This window comes from Larimichthys crocea, unplaced genomic scaffold, assembly GCF_000972845.2.
Source record: "Larimichthys crocea isolate SSNF unplaced genomic scaffold, L_crocea_2.0 scaffold110, whole genome shotgun sequence".
NCBI classification, from domain to species: Eukaryota; Metazoa; Chordata; class Actinopteri; family Sciaenidae; genus Larimichthys; species Larimichthys crocea.
This window is the reverse complement of record NW_020851508.1, coordinates 239,479-260,849: the sequence shown is the minus strand read 5'-3', so window position 1 is coordinate 260,849 and position 21,371 is coordinate 239,479. Positions and strand designations below refer to the sequence as shown.

General features: G+C 45.7%; 1 protein-coding gene across 5 annotated transcripts in view; it reads left to right on the top strand.

The window, feature by feature from the left end:
• Positions 1–21,371, top strand: part of col6a4a (collagen, type VI, alpha 4a) — a 47,246-nt gene that overhangs the window by 17,776 nt on the left and 8,099 nt on the right. For 4 of the 5 annotated variants that reach the window (XM_027275383.1, XM_027275382.1, XM_027275380.1 and 1 more), the window contains 24 exons: positions 2,968–3,081; positions 4,119–4,727; positions 5,062–5,646; positions 6,168–6,746; positions 7,140–7,760; positions 8,112–8,672; positions 9,092–9,649; positions 9,979–10,557; positions 10,816–11,400; positions 11,496–11,851; positions 12,006–12,084; positions 12,183–12,328; positions 13,328–13,420; positions 14,009–14,062; positions 14,869–14,940; positions 15,044–15,070; positions 15,210–15,254; positions 15,956–16,009; positions 16,315–16,377; positions 17,463–17,528; positions 17,615–17,668; positions 18,596–18,631; positions 18,732–18,794; positions 18,873–18,935. In XM_027275383.1, coding sequence (XP_027131184.1) covers positions 2,997–3,081; positions 4,119–4,727; positions 5,062–5,646; positions 6,168–6,746; positions 7,140–7,760; positions 8,112–8,672; positions 9,092–9,649; positions 9,979–10,557; positions 10,816–11,400; positions 11,496–11,851; positions 12,006–12,084; positions 12,183–12,328; positions 13,328–13,420; positions 14,009–14,062; positions 14,869–14,940; positions 15,044–15,070; positions 15,210–15,254; positions 15,956–16,009; positions 16,315–16,377; positions 17,463–17,528; positions 17,615–17,668; positions 18,596–18,631; positions 18,732–18,794; positions 18,873–18,935 — 6,033 coding nt within the window. In that variant the 5' untranslated portion in view covers positions 2,968–2,996. The remainder of the gene's footprint in view (positions 1–2,967; positions 3,082–4,118; positions 4,728–5,061; positions 5,647–6,167; positions 6,747–7,139; positions 7,761–8,111; positions 8,673–9,091; positions 9,650–9,978; positions 10,558–10,815; positions 11,401–11,495; positions 11,852–12,005; positions 12,085–12,182; positions 12,329–13,327; positions 13,421–14,008; positions 14,063–14,868; positions 14,941–15,043; positions 15,071–15,209; positions 15,255–15,955; positions 16,010–16,314; positions 16,378–17,462; positions 17,529–17,614; positions 17,669–18,595; positions 18,632–18,731; positions 18,795–18,872; positions 18,936–21,371) is intronic. The other variant, XM_027275384.1, reaches the window with a different exon arrangement.

Here is a 21,371-nt window from a genome sequence, read left to right as displayed (position 1 = left end):
GGGACGTCACGGAGGACTACGTCCAGGTTTTAGACAGTCTGCGGGGACGTCACGGAGACTACGTCCAGTTTTAGACAGTCTGCGGGACGTCACGGAGACTACGTCCAGGTTTAGACAGTCTGCGGGACGTCACAGAGCTACGTCCAGGTTTTAGACAGTCTGCGGGGACGTCACGGAGACTACGTCCAGGTTTTAGACGTCTGCGGGACGTCACGGAGACTACGTCCAGGTTTTAGACAGTCTGCGGGGACGTCACGAGAGCTACGTCCAGGTTTTAGACAGTCTGCGGGGACGTCACGGAGACTACTCCAGGTTTTAGACAGTCTGCGGGGACTCACAGAGACTACGTCCAGGTTTTTAGACAGTCTGCGGGGAGTCACAGAGACTACGTCCAGGTTTTAGACAGTCTGCGGGGACTCGTCCAGAGACTACGTCCAGGTTTTAGACAGTCTGCGGGGACGTCACAGGGACTACGTCCAGGTTTTAGACAGTCTGCGGGGACGTCACAGAGACTATGTCCAGGTGGACGTCTCAGAGACTACGTCCAGGTTTTAGACAGTCTGCGGGGACGTCTCAGAGACTACGTCCAGGTTTTAGACCCGTCTCAGTGATTTCATGATCTGGCTCCGTGTCTGAGCAGGGTGTAGAATGGGCGTCTTCTGCAGCGTCTTCAGTATAATTTTTAAATGATGTCCCTGACACAAACTTATCTCCCCCGAGTGACGTGAAACCACAACTGCAGCGCCGGGATTATACTGAATAAATCATGAGTGGAAGGCTGCCAGTCTGTTACAGCACCAGAACATAAATCAGCACAGAAGACGGGCCAACAACAAACCTCATGACGGGACTGTGTGTGGTCATGAGTGTCCACATGAAGCCGTTCACTGTTTCAGCAGGGAGGAGGGAATCACCAGAACAAAGACTCCCTGATCACCTCAGGCCGGCTGGTTGGTGGAAATCATTCTGACCCTGAAGTGCTCATGGATGATGCAGACACGAGAGTTCGTCTACCTGCTGAGAAAAGGGTCCTAAAGTCCAGATGCACTCTGGTCCAGCTGGTCCAGAGTTGTCTCTCGTGGATTTGGCTGACCTTCATCCCTGCAGCTTTTCTGTTTCCCTTCACTCAGTTAGGGAATAAAGACAAAAATGACCATTCAAGACTGAAACTAAGTCCTGTCTGTCTGGATCCAAATCATCAGTTATTACTGCTGTTCATCTTTGTGTCGAGACACTCAGTCAGTCTCTGCAGACGTCCCTGAGGACGCTAAATAAAAGGACCTGATCCTAAGCTGTGTTTCCTTTACTGTCTGCTGACTGATGTGACCCGAGTCATAGTCAATAGCTCATGGTAGCTGCTGTTAGCTCAGTCTGTTAGCTGCTGTCAGCTCATGTTAGCTCAGTCTGTTAGCTGCTGTTAGCTCATGTTAGCTCAGTCTGTTAGCTGCTGTTAGCTCATGTTAGCTCAGTTTGGTAGCTGCTGTTAGCTCATGTTAGCTCAGTTTGGTAGCTGCTGTTAGCTCATGTTAGCTCAGTCTGTCAGCTCATGTTAGCTCAGTCTGTTAGCTGCTGTTAGCTGCTGTTAGCTCAGTTTGGTAGCTGCTGTTAGCTCATGTTAGCTCATGTTAGCTCAGTCTGTTAGCTGCTGTTAGCTCAGTCTGTTAGCTGCTGTTAGCTCATGTTAGCTCAGTCTGTTAGCTGCTGTCAGCTCATGTTAGCTCATGTTAGCTCAGTCTGTTAGCTGCTGTTAGCTGCTGTTAGCTCAGTTTGGTAGCAGCTGTTAGCTCAGTTTGGTAGCAGCTGTTAGCTCAGTTTGGTAGCAGCAGACAGTTTAACAGGTCATGTTAGACTAACAGGCCCCAAACATGCATCTTGGAGCCTGAATGTGTTCTTGGAGCCAACATGTAGTGGTCAGCAGAAGAACTTCAGTTTAATAGCAGAGCTGGCTGCGTGCCGCACACTTAATTTGTTTGGCACGCAATAAATGAAGAAATGGAGATTTCCAAATAAAGAGCAGAGAACCTCTGACTCACACATGTGCTGTGACCGTCACCGTGCCCAGCTCCAGAACATCTCCAGCTCTGTTCTCCACTCTGTTTCCTCAGGGCTTTATTTGGATTTCCAGAGAATCCGAGTGCTCCAGCAGCCAAATGAATTCAGACCAAAGAGCCGGGGAACTCAAAGCGATCCTCTCCGCTCCATCTGGCTCTGCTTACGGCATAATAGTGCCATTTCCTGTCATCTGTGGGCAGCAGACTCTGTCTGGCACATCACAGATGATCAGGAAACTATTTGAAATATGGTGAATCCACTGCTGACTTCCTGCTGCTCAGACCATCACTAATGAAGGTTAACCAAACAGCTGATTCAAGTTAGACCGTCTAAACCTGGACGTAGTCTCTGTGACGTCCCCCCAGACTGTCTAAAACCTGGACGTAGTCTCTGTGACGTCCCCACAGACTGTCTAAAACCTGGACGTAGTCTCCGTGACGTCCCCGCAGACTGTCTAAAACCTGGACGTAGTCTCCGTGACGTCCCCGCAGACTGTCTAAAACCTGGACGTAGTCTCCGTGACGTCCCCGCAGACTGTCTAAACCCTGGACCTGTTTTTTGTCCCAGGCTGTAAACATGTTTATTTCTGCTGTGAAGTTGGACATTTGGAAATGAACTGCAGTGTTTTGGCTTCTCTTCACAGACACTGAGGTTGCTGCCTGGTTAATACTCTGTCACACACATTAAAGGTTCAGAAAAGTCGTCTGAATGTGTGGCATGTTTGTTGCACCGCAGCTTCGAGCTGTTTGGTTCTGGAGAAAAACCAACGTTTTGAAGTCCGTTGTGGGCGTGTCCTGTTTTTAAATGTGTGCACTAAATTGTAACATGATTTGCTGGAACCCCCCGTCCCCCACGCTGCCTTCATGATGGGAAACAGACTCTGTATTTATGGTCGTCTTTGTCTTTGTGCTGTAGGAAGAGAGAAACCCGAGAGCCATTACAGCATGGAGGGGAGGCGGGGTCTTCTCCTCAGCCTCATCATGGCGGCGTGTTTCTACGGCAACACTGCTCAGATCACTCAGAAGACAGGTGGATATGATTATCCTGCTATGACTTAACTTCCTGCATACCAGCACATACAGGATCATGGCAAACGTGCCTGTTTCTCAACATTACATCAGCCCATAACATCTGTACATTCACTTTATATAATCCATGTATGTAGCTTAACACACACACACACACACACACACACACACACACACACACCTCACAGAGCTGATACCGAGCACCTTTACTAACCCTGCACATGAATCATGAATGTGTTTGCTGCTGAGCACTTGGATGTGATGCATTAATTTGTCACGGAAAGCTTCGTTCACCTTTGTCTGGTTGCATAAAGATTTAAAAAAACATAGACGAGCGAGAGCATTTCTCAAGAAACTCTGAGTGATGCTCGCTGCGTGTCGCCCATTAACCTGCATTTATTCAGCTCTGAGGTTAGCGACCACAGTACATACAGTATTAATACAACACACTGTATCATTCAGGCTCCTAGACATGACAGCCACTGACACTGTACTAAATTATGGTTAAAAGACTTGGACATTAACTTGCCATGAGAAATCAGTTCTTGTCAATGGAGATCCAGGGTTTTCATTGACGATATACTCCATTACAGTAGGAATACAATAAACTTGAATAAACTCTTTGAGGTGTTTTTGGAATAACCCAGAACTAGTGATGAATACAGATATTTAGATGCAAATGTTTTTTATGCAGCCAGGTACTTGAATGTGAATTTTTGGAGTTTGTGCTGATGTTGAACACTTTGGAGCAAGAACAAGAAGTTTTGTCAACCTTCTGTTTGCAACATCAACACTTTTTTGAAGGAGCTGTAAGACACACACAAGCTTGTTTCATATTTCCTCACTCGTATGTCCACCTGAAGGTAAGTGCTTTCAGAGTAAATCCCTGCTCCTCTGGCTTGCACACAGCTCAGGCAACCCGCCATTTCTTTTTGCAAATCACGCTCTGGCTGCCACGCTCTCTAAGAACCAAGAACTGTTTGGGTCAGCCTGTGAATTCTTAAGACCTCTCCATGACCTGACAACCTTCCCCCTCAGTCTGCACTCAAGAGGCTGTAGCTGACATCGTCTTCTTGGTTGACGGGTCGTGGAGCATCGGCACTGAGAACTTCAAGCAGATCCGTCAGTTTCTGTACACACTGGTCAACAGCTTTGACGTCTCACCCGACCATGTCCGCATTGGGCTAGTCCAATACAGCAACACTCCACGCACTGAGTTCCTGCTCAACACCCATCAGAACAAGAAGGATATCCTCCAGTACATCAGCAAGTTGCCTTACATGGGCGGTGGTACCGAGACAGGTCAAGGCTTAGACTTCATGCTGAAAGAGCACTTTGTGCAGAAAGCTGGGAGCCGAGCTGGCCAGAATGTGCCGCAGATCGCTGTGGTGATCACCGACGGCAAATCCCAAGACAACGTGGAGTCCCACGCCCAGGATCTGAAGAGAAAGGGAATTGTTTTGTATGCCATTGGTATTAAAGATGCAGACGAAGACCAGCTCAAAGAGATAGCGAACGAGCCGCACAGTCAGCATGTCTACAGTGTGTCCGATTTTGCAGCTCTGCAGGGAATTTCTCAGAGCATCATCCAGACACTTTGCACGACTGTTGAGGAAGTCAAACGTCAACTCCTACAATTGTCTCAAGGTAATACGTGTCATACCACTCGGTTTGTCCACATACAACTGGTCCAAACATAGGATTTCATGCCTTGTTCAAAGGAAACATTGACCTTAACATTCAATTCTGTCTGATTCCAGGCTAAATTAAGACAACACACAAGTTTTAGAACTATGATCCCCATAATCATTTGAGAGATGTAAACAGGGAGAATAATGTTTAATTAGTTCATTAACTGAGCCGGATTTTGTTATTTTGGCATACTTTGTGTGTGTTTGCAATAGACAGAGATCATGATATTCTTGGACAATGTAAGTCTCAGTGAATTGCACAGACTGAATTTTGTCTTTCTCCTGTCCAGAATGTGCCAAAGCCACCGTGGCCGACATCGTCTTCCTGGTCGATGGCTCTTCCAGCATCGGCCTTGATAACTTTCAAGAGGTCCGGCAGTTCCTCCGAAGCGTTGTCACAGGCCTTGACATCGGCCCTGACAAAGTCCGGGTTGGCTTGGCTCAGTACAGTAACGATCCTTACAAGGAGTTCCTGCTGAAGGATCACATGGACAAGAGTTCTCTACTAGCTCAGTTGGACTCATTTCCCTACCGAACAGGAGGCACAGAAACGGGCAAGGCCATCAACTTCACCAGAGAGTACTTCACTGAAGAGGCGGGGAGCCGAGCCAAGGAACGGGTGCCTCAGATCCTCGTGGTCATCACAGATGGTGACTCCACAGACGATGTGACAGTGCCTGCTCAGCTTCTGAGGCAGCAGGGAGTCATAGTGTTTGGCATTGGTGTAGGACAAGTCAACCTGCAGGAGCTTGGGTCCATCGCCAATCGGCCATCAGAGCGCTTCCTGTTCTCCATCGATAGCTTCCAGGCTCTGCAGAGGCTGACGGACAGTCTGCTGCAAACAGTTTGCATCTCCGTGGACGATCAGAGGGAAGGTAGGACAAAAGACTTATCAATCTTGTAGAGTTATTACAACAAATTCCCAAATTTGTTGCACTGCACAGAAGCAACTAAAAACTAACTTTAAGAGCAACTTAACTTCAGCTGAAAAGAGACAGAAGAGAAGAGATCGATTGAAAAAGAGGCTGAGAACCAAAAAAACCCAAAATGTGGATAGAAATGGTTCACTGACCAGGCTTTTAGGAGCCGAAGGCATCCAGGTACGATTACTATTTATTTTTGGAATAATGCTATTCCAAATGCAATGAAACCTCATTATGGTGTTCTTTGCTATCCAGAAAATGTAGCCCCTCAAACAAAAAAGTGTATTTCACCTACTGATAACTACAGAGGTCCATTCCTACCAAGACATTAAAAAGGTCTGAAGAACAAGTAGTGATAAAAATTCAAGTTCTTTTTATGAATCTGCAAGATGCAATCAAAAGAAAAAAGTTTTCTGGTGGTCTGCCATGACAGCATGTCTTATCACTGTTCTCTTTTGATTCTTTTCTTTCAGCCTTGGCAGAAAAGTTTGCGGACATCTTCTTCCTGGTGGACAGTGGCCTCACTCCTCAAGAGTTCCAGCAGATCAGGGGCGTCCTCAACCGAGTGGTCAATCAGGTTAAAATTGGAGCGTCCGCCTACCGTCTGGGTCTGGCTCAGTATGGTCAAGATGTTAAGGTGGAATTTCTTCTTAATGCTTTCCAAACCAAAGAGGAAACCCAAAATGGCATTAAGCGCTTTCGCCATCGCAGACTGCAAGCCAACGAGCCTCGTAACCTGGGCAACGCATTGCAGTATGCCAACACTCACTTTTTCACCAGTGAGGCAGGAAGTCGGGAAGACCTAGGCTACCGGCAGTACCTGGTTGTCCTGAGTGGAAAAGATTCTGATGATGCCGATGTCGTGCAAAAGGCGTCACGTCTGATCAAATCATCAGGAGTAACTGTGGTGGGCATGAGCCTTGGTGCTTCGATGAATGAAATGCGCGTCGTAGGTACTGCACCGTACATATACCAGTTCACGCAAGTCAGTGCTGTGCAGATTCTGAAGGGTATTTTCGAAAAAGAGGAAGTGGAGATCACTCTTACTGGAGGTGAGTGAATGGAGGTGTATCATGAGTGTACCTTTGAAAATGTATTTTTATATTTTTTATATATTATAAAATATTATTATTATTAATAATTTTAGTTTTTTTATGTTTATTCCCCTTTCCAAATTTAAAAAGTCTCCGATATACAAGTTGTTTCTTACTAACAGATGGGTAAATTGCCATGTTAGCTTTGGCTCTCACAAGTGAGAGAGATCTAAGGCCTTTCTGAAGGCACCTTTCACTCAGTACACCTGACCCCAGCTCGTCTGAAAACACAATTTTACAGATATTATGAAGGAATGAATATTCCCAGTATGAGTCTGTCCTTCATCTTGAAATATACCTTAATGTTTGAGTAATAAGGTAATTATGATTTTAATAATATTCTGTTCACAGATTGCAAAGCCGCCAAACTGGCAGACATTGTGTTCATTGTTGACGAGTCCGGCAGCATTGGAACCCCCAACTTCAAACTGGTGCGCACCTTCCTGCACTCGATTGTGAGCGGCCTGGAAGTCAGTCCAAACAGAGTCCGAGTGGGCATTGTGTTGTATAATGACAAGCCCGCAGCACAGGTCTACCTCGACAGCTTCAATGTCAAGAGTGAATTGCTGAAGTTCATCAAAATCCTGCCTTATCGTGGAGGTGGTACGAACACCGGAGCTGCCCTAAATTTTGCCCGAGAGAATGTTTTTATCACGGAGCGTGGAAGCAGGAAAGATAAGGGGGTCCAACAGGTGGCAGTGGTGATCACAGATGGTGAATCCCAGGACGAAGTGAGCACAGCAGCAGCTGAACTCCGTCGTGCTGGCGTCACTGTTTATGCACTGGGAGTCAAAGACGCCAACGAGGAACAACTGAATCAGATAGCCTCTTATCCCACCAGTACGCACATGTTTATTGTGGACAGTTTTACTAAGTTGAAACCATTGGAGCAGAGCCTGCAGAAATATATGTGCCAAAACATCCTTCGGCAAGCAGTCTCCATCAACACAAGAAGAACTGGCATTAAAGAAGGTTTGAACCTGTTTTGTTTACTTTAATATCAACCATATACATCCCAATCCGAGTCATTTAATAGTATCTGCCAATACAGAGTCCAATGTGATGTATATGCTTGACAATAAATCTACCACGCCACAAGAAAACAAAGTAAACAAACACAACATATTTTCATATGGCTCCAACCCATCAAGGAAGCGGTAGACCAGCAACTCCGTTCTGCGAAACCAGTGTTGTGGTAGTGTACCTATTAAAACAAAGGATTGGCTTTAGATTGATGCTCAATGTTGAATTTGGATATCTGAGTAACTGATGCATGAAAAAGCAATTGATGTTTTAATATTTGTACTTTTCTTTCTTTTCCAGGCTGCATGCAGACTGATGAAGCAGACATCTTCTTCCTGATTGATCACTCTGGTAGCATTTACCCTAACGACTTCCAAGACATGAAGAAGTTCATCATTGAGTTTCTACATACCTTCCTTATTGGGCCAGAACATGTCCGTGTAGGGGTTGCAAAATATGCAGATTCACCAAACCTAGAATTTGATCTAACAACCTATTCAGATTCTAAGTCACTGGAGAAAGCTGTGGAGGGTATTAAACAAATAGGAGGCGGGACAGAGACAGGAAGAGCTCTGACATTCATGGGTCCACAATTTGATAAAGCAATGGCCACTCGTGGTCACAAAGTTCCAGAGTACCTGGTGGTCATCACTGATGGAAAATCCTCCGATGAGGTCAAGATTCCTGCAGAAAAATTGAGGGCGCAGGGCGTAACCATCTATGCCATTGGCGTGAAAAATGCAGATAAATTAGAGCTGGAAGAGATTGCTGGCAACCCTAAGAGGACTTTCTTTGTCTATAATTTTGATGCTCTGAAGCCCATCAAAGACGACATCATCACAGATATCTGTTCTCAAGACGGTAAGGAAAACTAGAGTTTAAAATGCATATCTATATGTGGCTGATAAAGGCAACACACACCTTCATTGGACAGATGATAGTATAGAAATAAGGGGTGAAAGACAAGGAATGACAACAAAGGTCTCTGGCTGCATGTGAACTGGGGATGGTTCATGATTCATTCGAAGTTTGTGGTCGATGTCTTAACTTGTAGACCACCACATAAGCCCCCGAACCTGTTGTTTTCTGTCTACACACTGATTGCATCTCGACACAGGTCTTTAGACACCACTGTCCAAATTTTCAACATCAAAGCTCCAGAAAACAATATAAGATTGGCACATCCTGGCTACCATACCATGACTACTTCTTCTTTATGTAACACACACCAATAGCACCAAGAGCCCCACTAACATATTTGTGCTACTCTGTGTCTACAGCTTGCAAAGACAGACCTGGAGACCTCATTTTCTTGATTGACAGCTCAGGGAGCATCTATCCAGAAGACTACCAGAAAATGAAAGACTTCATGAAATCTGTCATTAGCAAGTCTGTTATCAGTCAGGATGAGGTGCATGTTGGCGTCATGCAGTTCAGCACCATCCAACAATTACAGTTCCCCCTCGATCGCTACTACAGCAAAGATGAAATGTTGCAATCCATGGATGAAATGCAGCAGATTGGTGGAGGCACGCACACGGGTGAAGCCATCACAAAAGTGTCACAGTACTTTGATGCAAGCAGAGGAGGCCGTCCTGACCTGAGGCAGAGGCTGGTGGTGATAACAGACGGTGAGGCCCAAGACCAGGTCAAAGGTCCCGCCGCAGCTCTTAGGGCCAAGGGAGTGATCATCTACGCCATTGGAGTGATGGAAGCCAACACCACCCAGCTGCTGGAGATCAGTGGTTCACCAGACAAGATGTATGCTAAGAGGGACTTTGACGCTCTGAAGGACTTGGAAAGCCAGGTGGCCATGGAGCTCTGTGTTTCAGAGGGAGGTAAGAGCAGGAAGGGCTTTTCCCAAAATGTCAAATAATTTCAGTACAACAAACTGGAAATCTAAATAACTTCTTGTTTGTGCTCCCCATTGCACTGCCAGACAATATTCTTCCACTAGAATTCATTTTAACACTTTAATTTGGTAAATTTTGGTTCCCATACATAGCACAAGCTGTCTGAACTGATAAACTGGTCAGTAGTTTGCAAACTAACAAGGCTGAACATAAAAATATTAGGGTGTTTTCTTTGGTTGCATATAATTTGATTGGTTCTCCAACCTTTCCCTCTGACCTTATCTGCTCTTTTTATCCTTTTTATTTCCAACCAGATTGTAAGAAGACAGAAAAAGCTGACATTATTTTCCTGGTGGACGGCTCCACAAGCATAACTCTGGAAAAGTTTAGAAGCATGCAGAAGTTTATGGTGTCAATGGTAAACCAAACCACAGTTGGCAAGAACCTGACTCGCTTTGGGGTCATTCTCTACTCCACAGACGCCAAGTCTATTTTTGAACTGAAAGATCATACCTCCAAAAAAGAGGTTACTAAAGCAATAGAAGCACTGAAGTCCCCATATGGAGACACCTACACTGGGAAGGCTTTGACGTACTCCTTACAGTACTTTGACCAAGCGCATGGTGGTCGGGCGGATCTCCAGGTGCCACAGATTCTCATGGTGATCACAGATGGTGATGCTACCGACCGTAACAATCTGGTTGTGCCATCTGTGGCGCTGCGGGAACGTGGGATCAGCGTCTTCAGTATTGGAGTTGAAGGAGCCAACAGGACACAGCTGGAGATTATGTCTGGTCATGACACTTCCAAAGTGTTCTATGTGGACAACTTTGAAGCCCTGGAAACTCTGTACAAGAATATCACTCATGTCCTCTGCAATTCCACCAAGCCAGGTAAGATGAAAACAAGTCATGGGGTTGCACACAGTAGTTCTAAATCTTGATGGAGAATCAGTAACAACTCATAACATCAGTTAGTTTAGAAGTAGCTTGTACTGCAGTTTCTTTAAGTACATATATGTGCCAACATACAAAGAAACATTGATGTACTTGTGACAAATATCAGCTGTTAATGTCAATGGACTTGAAGCATGGCAGGTATATACCATACTTATTTATGTAATAATACAATTCCTCTGTTTGCTTTTGCAGTTTGTGAAAAACAGAAGGCTGACTTGGTCTTCCTACTTGATCAATCCGGCAGCATCGACCCGCAGGACTACATCACCATGAAGAACTTCACAACAAATCTAATAAACAGCTTTAAAGTCAGCCAAGACTTAGTGCGTGTAGGAGTTGCCCAGTTCAGCAGCACTTTCCAGAAAGAGTTTTACCTCAACGAGTTCTACACTGAGCAAAGCATCAGCAAGCACATCTCGGATATGAATCAGTCTGGTGGAGGCACCAACATCGGATGGGCCCTGGATTCCATCAAGGACTATTTTAAGGCATCAACGGGCTCCCGTATATCTTCCAAGATCTCCCAGAATCTGGTGCTGATCACGGACGGTGAATCTCAGGATGATGTGGAGGATGCAGCTGACAGTCTCAGGAAAATGGGGATTGAGGTGTTTGCCATTGGCATTGGAGACGTCCACGATCTGGAGCTCCTGCAAATCACTGGTACCCCGGAGAGGCTGTTTACTGTGCAGAACTTTGGCAGCTTGGAAAAGATCAAGCAAAAGGTCGTTGACACAATCTGCAAATCCAAACCCCTAGTACCTAGCGAACAATCTGGTGAGTTGAAAAGTGTGACTTTATCTTTCTTCCTCCTTCATATTTCGTTGTGTCTGTTACCTCTGGATTTAAAGAAATGTTTCCATTTGCTACAGCTTGCTCCGTTCATATCGCCATGGGATTTGATATTACTCAAAGAACCGGAGTTTCTGGTGACATGCTGGTCAGTGGCCACACAAAACTCGAGACCTTCCTGCCAGAGATCGTCCATTATGTTTCCACAATAGAAGGCCTGTGCTGCATCAAACCCCCCGGTCCCATCAATCCCAAAATCGGCTTTCGACTGGTAGCTCGTGGCGGACGTATTCTGGATGACATCAGCTTTGAGAGCTACAATGAAGAGACGGTGAGGAAAGTCATGAGACAGCGTTTGACAGAGCCAACTTACTTCAACACCGCCCTGCTGAAATCCTTTGGGGAGAAGTTCAGCAAGTCCAATGCTGGCGTAAAGGTGAGCCTGAGACGTCTTACATACACAAACACAAGCATTTGGTCGTGTTCAGGGTTTGATACAGCAAGTCTGTCATTGAGCAAAATACTGAGCCCCAAATTGCTCCTGAACTGAGTGATCATGGCATTTTTTAAGAAGGACTTCCATCCATCAGGTGCTGGTGATCTTCTCAGATGGACTCGATGAGGATGTGATGAAACTGGAGCATGAATCGGAGCTGCTGCGACAGTCTGGTAAAAACTAAGATTGGAGATCAGTCATGGCAGCTGACACAGCCATTTGTGGACATATTTACCATTACTATCTTTCTTCTGCATGTTGTTTCTTGCAGGAGTGAACACTCTGCTGATTGTGGCCCTGGACGGAGCCCGTGATTCCAACCAGCTGCAGATGGTCGAGTTCGGACGAGGATTCGGCTACAAACTTCCTCTCAGCATCGGCATGCAGAGTGTTGGCAGCACCGTCCTCAAACAGATCGTAAGTTAATGCTAACAGGCAGATCTCAAAAATATCTTTGGACGAAGTACACCAGCTAGGTTACTTCCAGAAAGACCATCAAAGGCAAAGGGAATCAAACTCTTTCCAAAAACACCAGAACCGTCTCATAATGTGTCCATTACATTTTGTAACAGTCGTAGTGGCGTGGCTTCAGCGCCTTCAGAGGACACGCCCCCACAGTCCTGGAGCTGAGAATTGATTTTTACCTGATTTTGACACCTGATTTCACTCAAATTTAGCTGGATGGTTAATAACACTTTCTTCTTTGGCCTGACAAACTCAGAACACATTTATTTATTTATGTATTCTGACTTTACACAGAGTTTAACACATGATGGTTTCAGCAACATTTAGTTTTAGCTCTTAGCTAACAGCACTTGTTCTTAGTGAAGTTTGATCTAAATGTCTGGTGACAGAAAATTCATTCACCAGTCCTCAAAAAATAGCTAGAAGTTTGTGTCTCAATTCAGATACTTATGTTAGTACACGTCGATGTAGTACTTCCTGAAACGACGATCACATTTGACTGCAAAAATATAAAACATATGTACAACTAACATTCGTATACCTCTTCAGCTCCGGCAGCTTTTTCATGTTTTAATGGCGCTAGGCTCGTTCATATAATAGGATGTGTCTTTTTTTTGCTGTAGTGTCATATGTGAGTAAAAATTGCTAGAACTAGTTTCACTATTCATATTTTTTGTTTTCCATCCACCTTGTCTTGGTTCGTCATCTTTCTTTGCAGAACATCACAGCTGAGCGTTGTCACTGTGATGACATCTGTTCAGAAAAAGGTTTTCGTGTCCTGGCCTGTCCGTTTAATTACTCACCATGTTGAGGAGAATCCAGTAAACTTTAGAGGGTTTAAAGGAATATTTTGATAAAAAAGGACAAGATCAATACAGGGACCATCAAATCCATTAAAGGAAATCAGAGTTAGTATGACTATGTAATAATGTTTTCTGTCTCTCTCTGCAGGATGCAGTGTCAGATAGAGTGTGCTGCAACGTCATGTGCAAATGTTCCGGACATGAAGGTGTTCGCGGCTCCCGGGGCCCCCTGGGGTCAAAGGTGACTCCAATACACACTCCTTTAAACTAAACGTGATGTCAAGAATGTGTCAGAAGCAATTAGAAGGCTGGTCCGGGCTCAGAGCAAGCAGACACTTGTAGTGATTTCATGAAATAAACGACAAGGCCTGCTTCAACTTTACATCCCAGCATCAGCGTCAACCTACCGACCTACGACCAAACCCAACCTCTGAACCGGCAGTGTCCAGTCTAACAGTGAACAGTTAGCCACATTAGCATTAGCTCCAAACCAGCTGGGTCCTCAGTGGTAGCTGTGTTAGCTTTGTTATATTAGCTTTAGCTCTGCTGCTGATCAATGTTTCCATCATAAAGTCTGTGAATCAGCTCGGTGCTGTCACGTTATTCCCTGCTGGTCTCTGTGCTCCAACCCGGTCCAGCTGCTGAGCCGGTTCTGTTAGCAGCAGCTAATTAGCGGTTTGCTGCTTTAGCTAAGTGGTTATGCTAAAGCTACGTGTCCATCATAAAGTGTGTAAATCACAGAGAGTTGAAAAGCAGCTGATATTTTGTCTTTGGTTTTCATTTCATGTTTCTGTCACTGAATCTGCTCTGTGTGTTTTTCTTTGAACAGGGTGTGTCGGGGCAGAAGGGTTTCCCCGGATACCCCGGAGACGAAGGCCTCGCTGTGAGTCTTCATTCACACCTCAACACACATCGACCATGGCTAACAGTCCTTTACAAACTAAATAATAAAGCTGCATCTACTGTGTCTCATACGTCTGCAGCTGAAACATGTGATGGAGTCAGCAGGCGACTCCTTCAAAACAAAAGCATTCGTCAAAACAGAAGCACGAGAATGAATTTAACGTTTAACTCCAAATGTTCGTCCTGAAGATTATTTACTATTAATACAACTTTAATTAACGAGGAGGTCCTGAAAACATTTGTGAGGAACGACGTGACTACAACAGTAGCTCAATTTTGAAGCCACAACATGACAATTTATTTGACGCGCTTCGCAGCTACGTTAGCTTCGACTTTGGACTTTACGTTAGTTAACGTTAGCGTTAGCCAGTATTGGTGTTGGCATACAATACCAATGCTAGCTAATATTTGCTGCTATTGCTAGTCTGAAAACATGTTGTGGAAGTAAAACAGTGTGAATGCTTTGCAGCAACGTTCAACTTTAGACCAAAACTAGGTAACGTTAGCTAGTATTGCTAATGTGAAAACATGTTGTGGAAGTAAAATACTGTGAAAACAAAGTTTAGCGTCTCGCAGATGTTTTAGAAATGATTCTTCCTTCCTGTCATTAAGGAAGCAGCGATTAGTACAAAGTGTATCCCGCTGTAATAAACAGGAAGCAAACTGACCAGGAGATAACTGGCAAATGATATCTGATGTTTATTTCCGTCAGCCATGCTAGTGGCGTCTTAGCTTGTCAGGACTCTGCTGTACGGCATCACGGCTCACTTTGTTTGTACGTCGCAGGGGGACCGAGGATATCCCGGGCCGAGTGGACCTCAGGGTGTGCAGGGTTGTTCTGGAATCAGAGGGCCAAAGGTACCAACGCTTCGTCTCACATTACTGATTGTACACGCTTGATCAAAGCAGCAGCAGCTGTTTTTGGCCAGATGTTGTAACTCTTTGCGGTTTGTGTCTGCAGGGCTACCGAGGCCTCCGCGGAAACAGGGTGAGTGACTCAGACCGGCAGGAATGTAAGAAAGTGATTAAGGGAGGAGGTCATGTGACCTGCTGTATGTAGCGAGGAATGTTTGGACCAACAAAGATTGAGTCAAATGACCCGAGCCGACGCTCGATTCTCTCTGCAGGGCGAGGACGGAGAAGACGGACTGGACGGAGTCAACGGAGAGCAGGTACAAACTTCAGCAGCGATCGAGCGTCGATCTGTAGAGACACGATCGGGTCAAAGATCGGGAGTCAGACGTGAAGATCCAGACTGAGGATGTCATTATCCAGAATAAACCAATCAGAGATAAAACTCTCTGAGGTTCTTCATGACATGAACTTTCCTTCAGTCTCTGAACTAGCAGGAGCTCACGGCTCGCAGAGGTCAGACAAACGAGATGTTCTGTATGTGCCCACAACACATGGACCAGAACCAGAGCCAGTGCTCAGCAGGAGCAGATGACACGTCCTGGATCATTTTGGGATTTGTAGTTTTGTAGTTTTCTCTGAGACAGATTTATTACGGCTTGTAAAGAACAGGAAGGAAGTCTCTGAGCTGTCCCGTCAAAATAAATCTATAACTATGAAAAACATTTCCTTCATGTGAGTCCATCCAGTAAACAGGCTGCACGTCGTCCTGCAGCTTTCAGCCAAAACAGTTTGTACGAGAACGTTAAAACAACGTTTAAAGTCACGCTCATAAACACTCAATGTGCCGATGAACACGTAGAGTTTCAAAATAAGATCATGACGTTATCTCGGGCTTCCTGAAGGTGTTTCTGCAGATCAGATGTTCAGATACACAATCTGTATCTTTGTCTCATTATGGAGGAAATGAGCGGGTGTGTCCAGGAAGTCAAAAGATGTTTCTGTTTTTTTCTGTTTGCAGGGAGTGACGGGCAGCGACGGAGGACGAGGAGAGAGAGGACACCCGGGAAAACCAGTAAACAACTTTAATATGTGACAGACTGTCTAAAACCTGGACGTAGTCTCTGTGACGTCCCCACAGACTGTCTAAAACCTGGACGTCGTCTCTGTGACGTCCCCGCAGACTGTCTGTGACGTCCCCGCAGACTGTCTAAAACCTGGACGTAGTCTCCGTGACGTCCCCGCAGACTGTCTAAAACCTGGACGTAGTCTCTGTGACGTAGACTGACTAAGTGTAATTCCTCTTTAGCTGTCACGCCTCAGAGGTGTTGACCTTTGACCTCCAGGTGGTTGATTGACAGGTTGAACTGTCGTCCTCAGGGTATCCCAGGTATCAGAGGGGAGGAGGGTCTGAAAGGACAGCGAGGACTGAGAGGAGATCCGGTGAGTCTTGAAATTTTCTCTGTATATGTTTAATAATGATAATCAGATGTTTCCCTCCATTACACGGCTTTGTGCTAAGCTGTTCTGGAATCAGACTCTCTAAAACCTGGACGTAGTCTCCGTGACGTCCCCACACACTGTCTAAAACCTGGACGTAGTCTCCGTGACCAAAACAGTTTTTGTACCAGGCTTTAAAACCTGTTATTTTTGCTGTGAAGTTGGACACTTTGGACATGGGGACTTATGGAGACCGACTCACTTCTGGAGCCAGCCTCAGGTGGACGTTAGAGGAAATGCAGTTTCTTGTGACGCTGCAGACCGGCCTCAGTTTTTTTCTCTTTTTTTCTTTTCTTTTTTTTTTTTTCCTTTTTTTTTTTTTTTTTTTATACCTTTTTTTTTATTTTTTTTTTTTTTTTTGAACAGATGGTGATTGTTCTGGCAGATAAAATCTTGAAGATAAATTCCAGAGATTAGTTTTGTGTCTTAGTGAATGACGACTCCCTCCCTCCTTTCTCCTCCTTCCCTCCCTCCCTCCCTCCCTCCTTTCCTCCCTCCTTCTGTAGTATTTCAGCCTCGCTCTGACCCTCCCGGCTTCACTCCTCATGCTTATATAACAGCTGTAGTATGCAGCTATTGTCCAACAAACAGACCCAACAGTACCAGAACCGCTGTGTCGTATGTATGTTCTGTATGTGCCCACAACACATGGACCAGAACCAGAGCCAGTGCTCAGCAGGAGCAGATGACACGTCCTGGATCATTTTGGGATTTGTAGTTTTGTAGTTTTCTCTGAGACAGATTTATTACGGCTTGTAAAGAACAGGAAGGAAGTCTCTGAGCTGTCCCGTCAAAATAAATCTATAACTATGAAAAACATTTCCTTCATGTGAGTCCATCCAGTAAACAGGCTGCACGTCGTCCTGCAGCTTTCAGCCAAAACAGTTTGTACGAGAACGTTAAAACAACGTTTAAAGTCACGCTCATAAACACTCAATGTGCCGATGAACACGTAGCCAAACACAGCTGCACGCTCCACTTAAAGAAACCAAACACTGTGCAGAGTTTATCTTTAGTTTGTCTGACAGGGCGAGCCGGGCGCCGATAACACCGTCCCTGGAGCCAAAGGAGAGTCTGGGAACCAAGGTCTACCGGTGAGGGACGCCACACTGCAAACTGCTCACTGTGCCTGAGTCCTGATTGGTTCATATGCTGAGGCGTGATGTGTTTAAATCCTCAGGGTACACCTGGACGGGACGGGCGGCCAGGTGAGAGTGGAACCGTTGGAAACCCGGTGAGACTTTGTTCTTTCTAAGCCCCGCCTCTTTCTGTGTGCTGTGCTCCAATCACAGCAAGCCTCAGATAGATGTACAGATATGCTACGTGTTAGCTCGTCTGCAGGAGAGACACTACACACTTACATCTAATGTTAGCAAAATAGCAGCTAACTGGCTAATCTGCTGCACACAAACCTTCAGCTAGCATGCTAGTTAGCTAGAGCAAAACACTGGCTAACTAGCACGCTAATCTACATCAAACATTAGCTGGCTAACAAGCTAATCTACATCAAACATTAGCTGGCTAGCTGCATCTCAACGGTAATATTAGCAAACCCCTAGCTAACTGGCTAGCTAGTATGCTGCACATCAATCAGCTAGCCAGTTAGCCAGCGTTTTGCTGCAGAACAACAGGAAGTAACTAGCCAGCTAATCGACATCAGTCAAGTCAAAATGTTTAAAAGTTAAATCTCTGGTGTTAGCATGTACTAGCTAATTTGCATCAATCATTAGTTAGCAAGTTAGCTAGCGTTTTGCTAACAGTGGCTATCTTTAGATGTGACTATATGACTTTGACATTTAACCGTCCTTTAACCACACTGGAGCTTTTAACCATCAAAACATGGTTTTCTTTTCAACATGGACGAGCTAGCACGTAGCACGTAGCACGTAGCACGTTTGTGTGCCGTGAAGCGTTCCGTCCTCCTCAGAGTTACAGCGTGAGGACAGACGCAGAGACAGAGACGCTGATCAGCTGATCACAGGTCAGTGTGGGTCAACAGGAGGTCACAGACGTCAGTTCATCAACACGTCACCATGTAACCGTTAACTCACGGTTTCCATGGATACGAACACGTGAATGTGACGATGGCGATAAATGAATATTCTGTTGTTGACACATTGTTCATGAAATATGTGAATGAACCTGATGTTTTGTTCTTCAGGGCGCGGATGGGAGAAGAGGGTCACCTGGTGAGAAGGTAGGAGAGCGAGAGACAGTCAGCTGCTTCACGCTGCAGGACACACTCTGACTCTAAACTGTGTGTGTGTGTGTGTGTGTGTGTGTGTGTGTGTGTGCAGGGTCCACCTGGACAGCCAGGAGCTGCAGGACTGCCGGGCAGCCCAGGTGCTTCAGGTCCACAGGTGAGTGATCCAGAGATCACAAAGACCAGACGAGACCGGTCCTCATGCTGGATTTAACAATCCATGTTGTCTCTGCAGGGAGCCAGAGGGGTCAGAGGTCAACCAGGGCCGTCAGGATTCCCCGGCCTACCTGGACCTCAGGTGAGTTCATCACAGTCATGTTTTAAACGTACAGATCGCCGCAGGAGGAGGAGGAACTCGTTAGCCTGTCTTCTTAACGAGCTCTCAGCACATTCATCATCCTGAAGCCTTAACGAGCGCGGGAAGTGTCGGCTCGCTTCGCGGTTGTCATGTTTGACGGCTTGACTGAATCATGACCGATGATGTCAGCGCGGCTGCTGGCGCCCAGAGTTCTTCTGTGTCAGGAGGCGTGACGTAACGTCGGCGATGTTCGCGCTCTGTCACGTGGTCACGGTCAGATCCGGGACGTGGACGCCAGGCGGGAGCAGAGATGGACGCTGTCGCTGTCAGAATGTTAACTGCAGTGTTTTACAGATCGGACACGCCCTCTAATTATCTTTATTTATGAGCCCGCCTGCAGGTCGTTAAATAAATCAGCCAGCGCCAGAAACAACAAATTATCTGAGGAAATAAAAAAGTGTCGCCGGGCAGATTAACAGCGTCAGAGCAAACACACTCACCCCATGAGCAGAAGTGAGTGAAAGTTTAAATGTACAGAGGGAGGAGGCCGAGGGCGATGTGAGGAGGGTGCAATGCAGCGAACACACCAGCAGATGCAACTACATCCTGCACACTGGACCTGGACAGGAAGTCAGACACAGAAACATACGGAAGCCCTCGGCGGTCAAACTCTGCAATAAATAAAATGAATCAAACAGACAAAAATAAAAACAAACATTCAACAGGAAAAAGTTTAGAATTTATAAATATCGATCTGACATGAATACGTTCATTAATAATCCTCCATCCATGATGTCACGTCCTGTTTGACCACCGACATGAAAACATAACAGCATATTTTATATAATATATATTATATTATATATTTTTAGATTTAAATCTTCCACCTGTTTCAGCTGAAGGACACACACGTCATTAATATTTGAAAGTGTTTCACACTTTAAGCCTTCGACATTTCTTCAACCTTATGAACCTGGACGTAGTCTCCGTGACGTCTGCGGGGACGTCACGGAAAGTTTGGGAGCTCCTGATGGAGAAGACGGACCAATATCTGCAGGGAGTGAAGTCTGGGTGCCAGATGCTGAATAAATTTTACTGCTGCAATAAAATATTTCAGTCATGAAGTTGAAGAAGGTCCAAAAAGATCCAGAAAGTTCTGTGGGGATGATCAGAGATGTTATAAACCCAAGCTGGCTCCAGAACTGGAGATTTTTACACAAAACTGGACTAAATCATTGACACCCTATTAAAATAATTTCATTTCAAGCATGTGATGTTTGTTTGAACCCACCTGTGGCAACATATCAAACCTGAAGCCAGTTAGAGTATAAAAGTTGACTCAACCTTTGTGTTGTGTGCCACACCAAGCATGGAGAAGCACTGAACCCAGGAGAGTTTGAATGGTGGATAAACAACCTCAGTCAACTTCCACACAAATTCAGGCTGTCCTGCAGACTGCAGGCTCCAACCATACGTCGTCATCTGAACGAGATGAGGCGCTATGGCAGCAGACCGAGGAGAACCCAACTTCTGACACAGAGACGAGAGAAGAATGTATCCGAGTAAGCCTCGATCCTTCTGGGAGAAGGTTTTGTGGACAGATGAGACTAAGGTAGAGCTTGTTAGCAAAGCACATCATTCTCCTGTTCACAGAAAACCTGTAGAGGCCTGTAGAAAAGAACACGGTACCTACAGTCAAACATGGTGGAGGTTCAAAGATGTTCTGGGGTTGTTTTGCTGCCTCTGGCACTGGGTGCATTGACAGTGTGCAAGGGATCATGAAATCTGGAGACTGTCAAAAGATTTTGGCCTGTAATGTAGGGCCTGGTATGAGAAAGCTGGGTCTGCGTCAGAGGTCATGGGTGTTCCAGCAGGACAGTGACCTGAAACACCTCAAAAAGCTCCCAGAAATGACTGGAGACAAAGCAATGGAGAACTCTGAAGTGGCCAGCAATGAGTCCGGATCTAAATCCCATAGAACACCTATGGAGAGATCTGAAAATTGCTGTTGGCACCCTTCAAATCTGAGAGACCTGGAGCAGTTTGCAAAAGAAGAGTGGTCCAAAGAGAGGTGTAGGAAGCTTGTCGATGGTCGTAGGAAGCTTGTCGATGGTCGTAGGAAGCTTGTCGATGGTCGTAGAAAGATTGTCAGTGGTCGTAGAAAGATTGTCAGTGGTCGTAGGACGCATGTCGTTGGTCGTAGGAAGCTTGTCGATGGTCGTAAGACGCATGTCGATGGTCGTAGGAAGCTTGTCGATGGTCGTAGGACGCATGTCGATGGTCGTAGGAAGCATGTCGATGGTCGTAGGACGCATGTCGATGGTCGTAGGACGCATGTCGATGGTCGTAGGAAGCTTGTCGATGGTCGTAGGACGCATGTCGATGGTCGTAGGAAGCTTGTCGATGGTCGTAGGACGCATGTCGATGGTCGTAGGA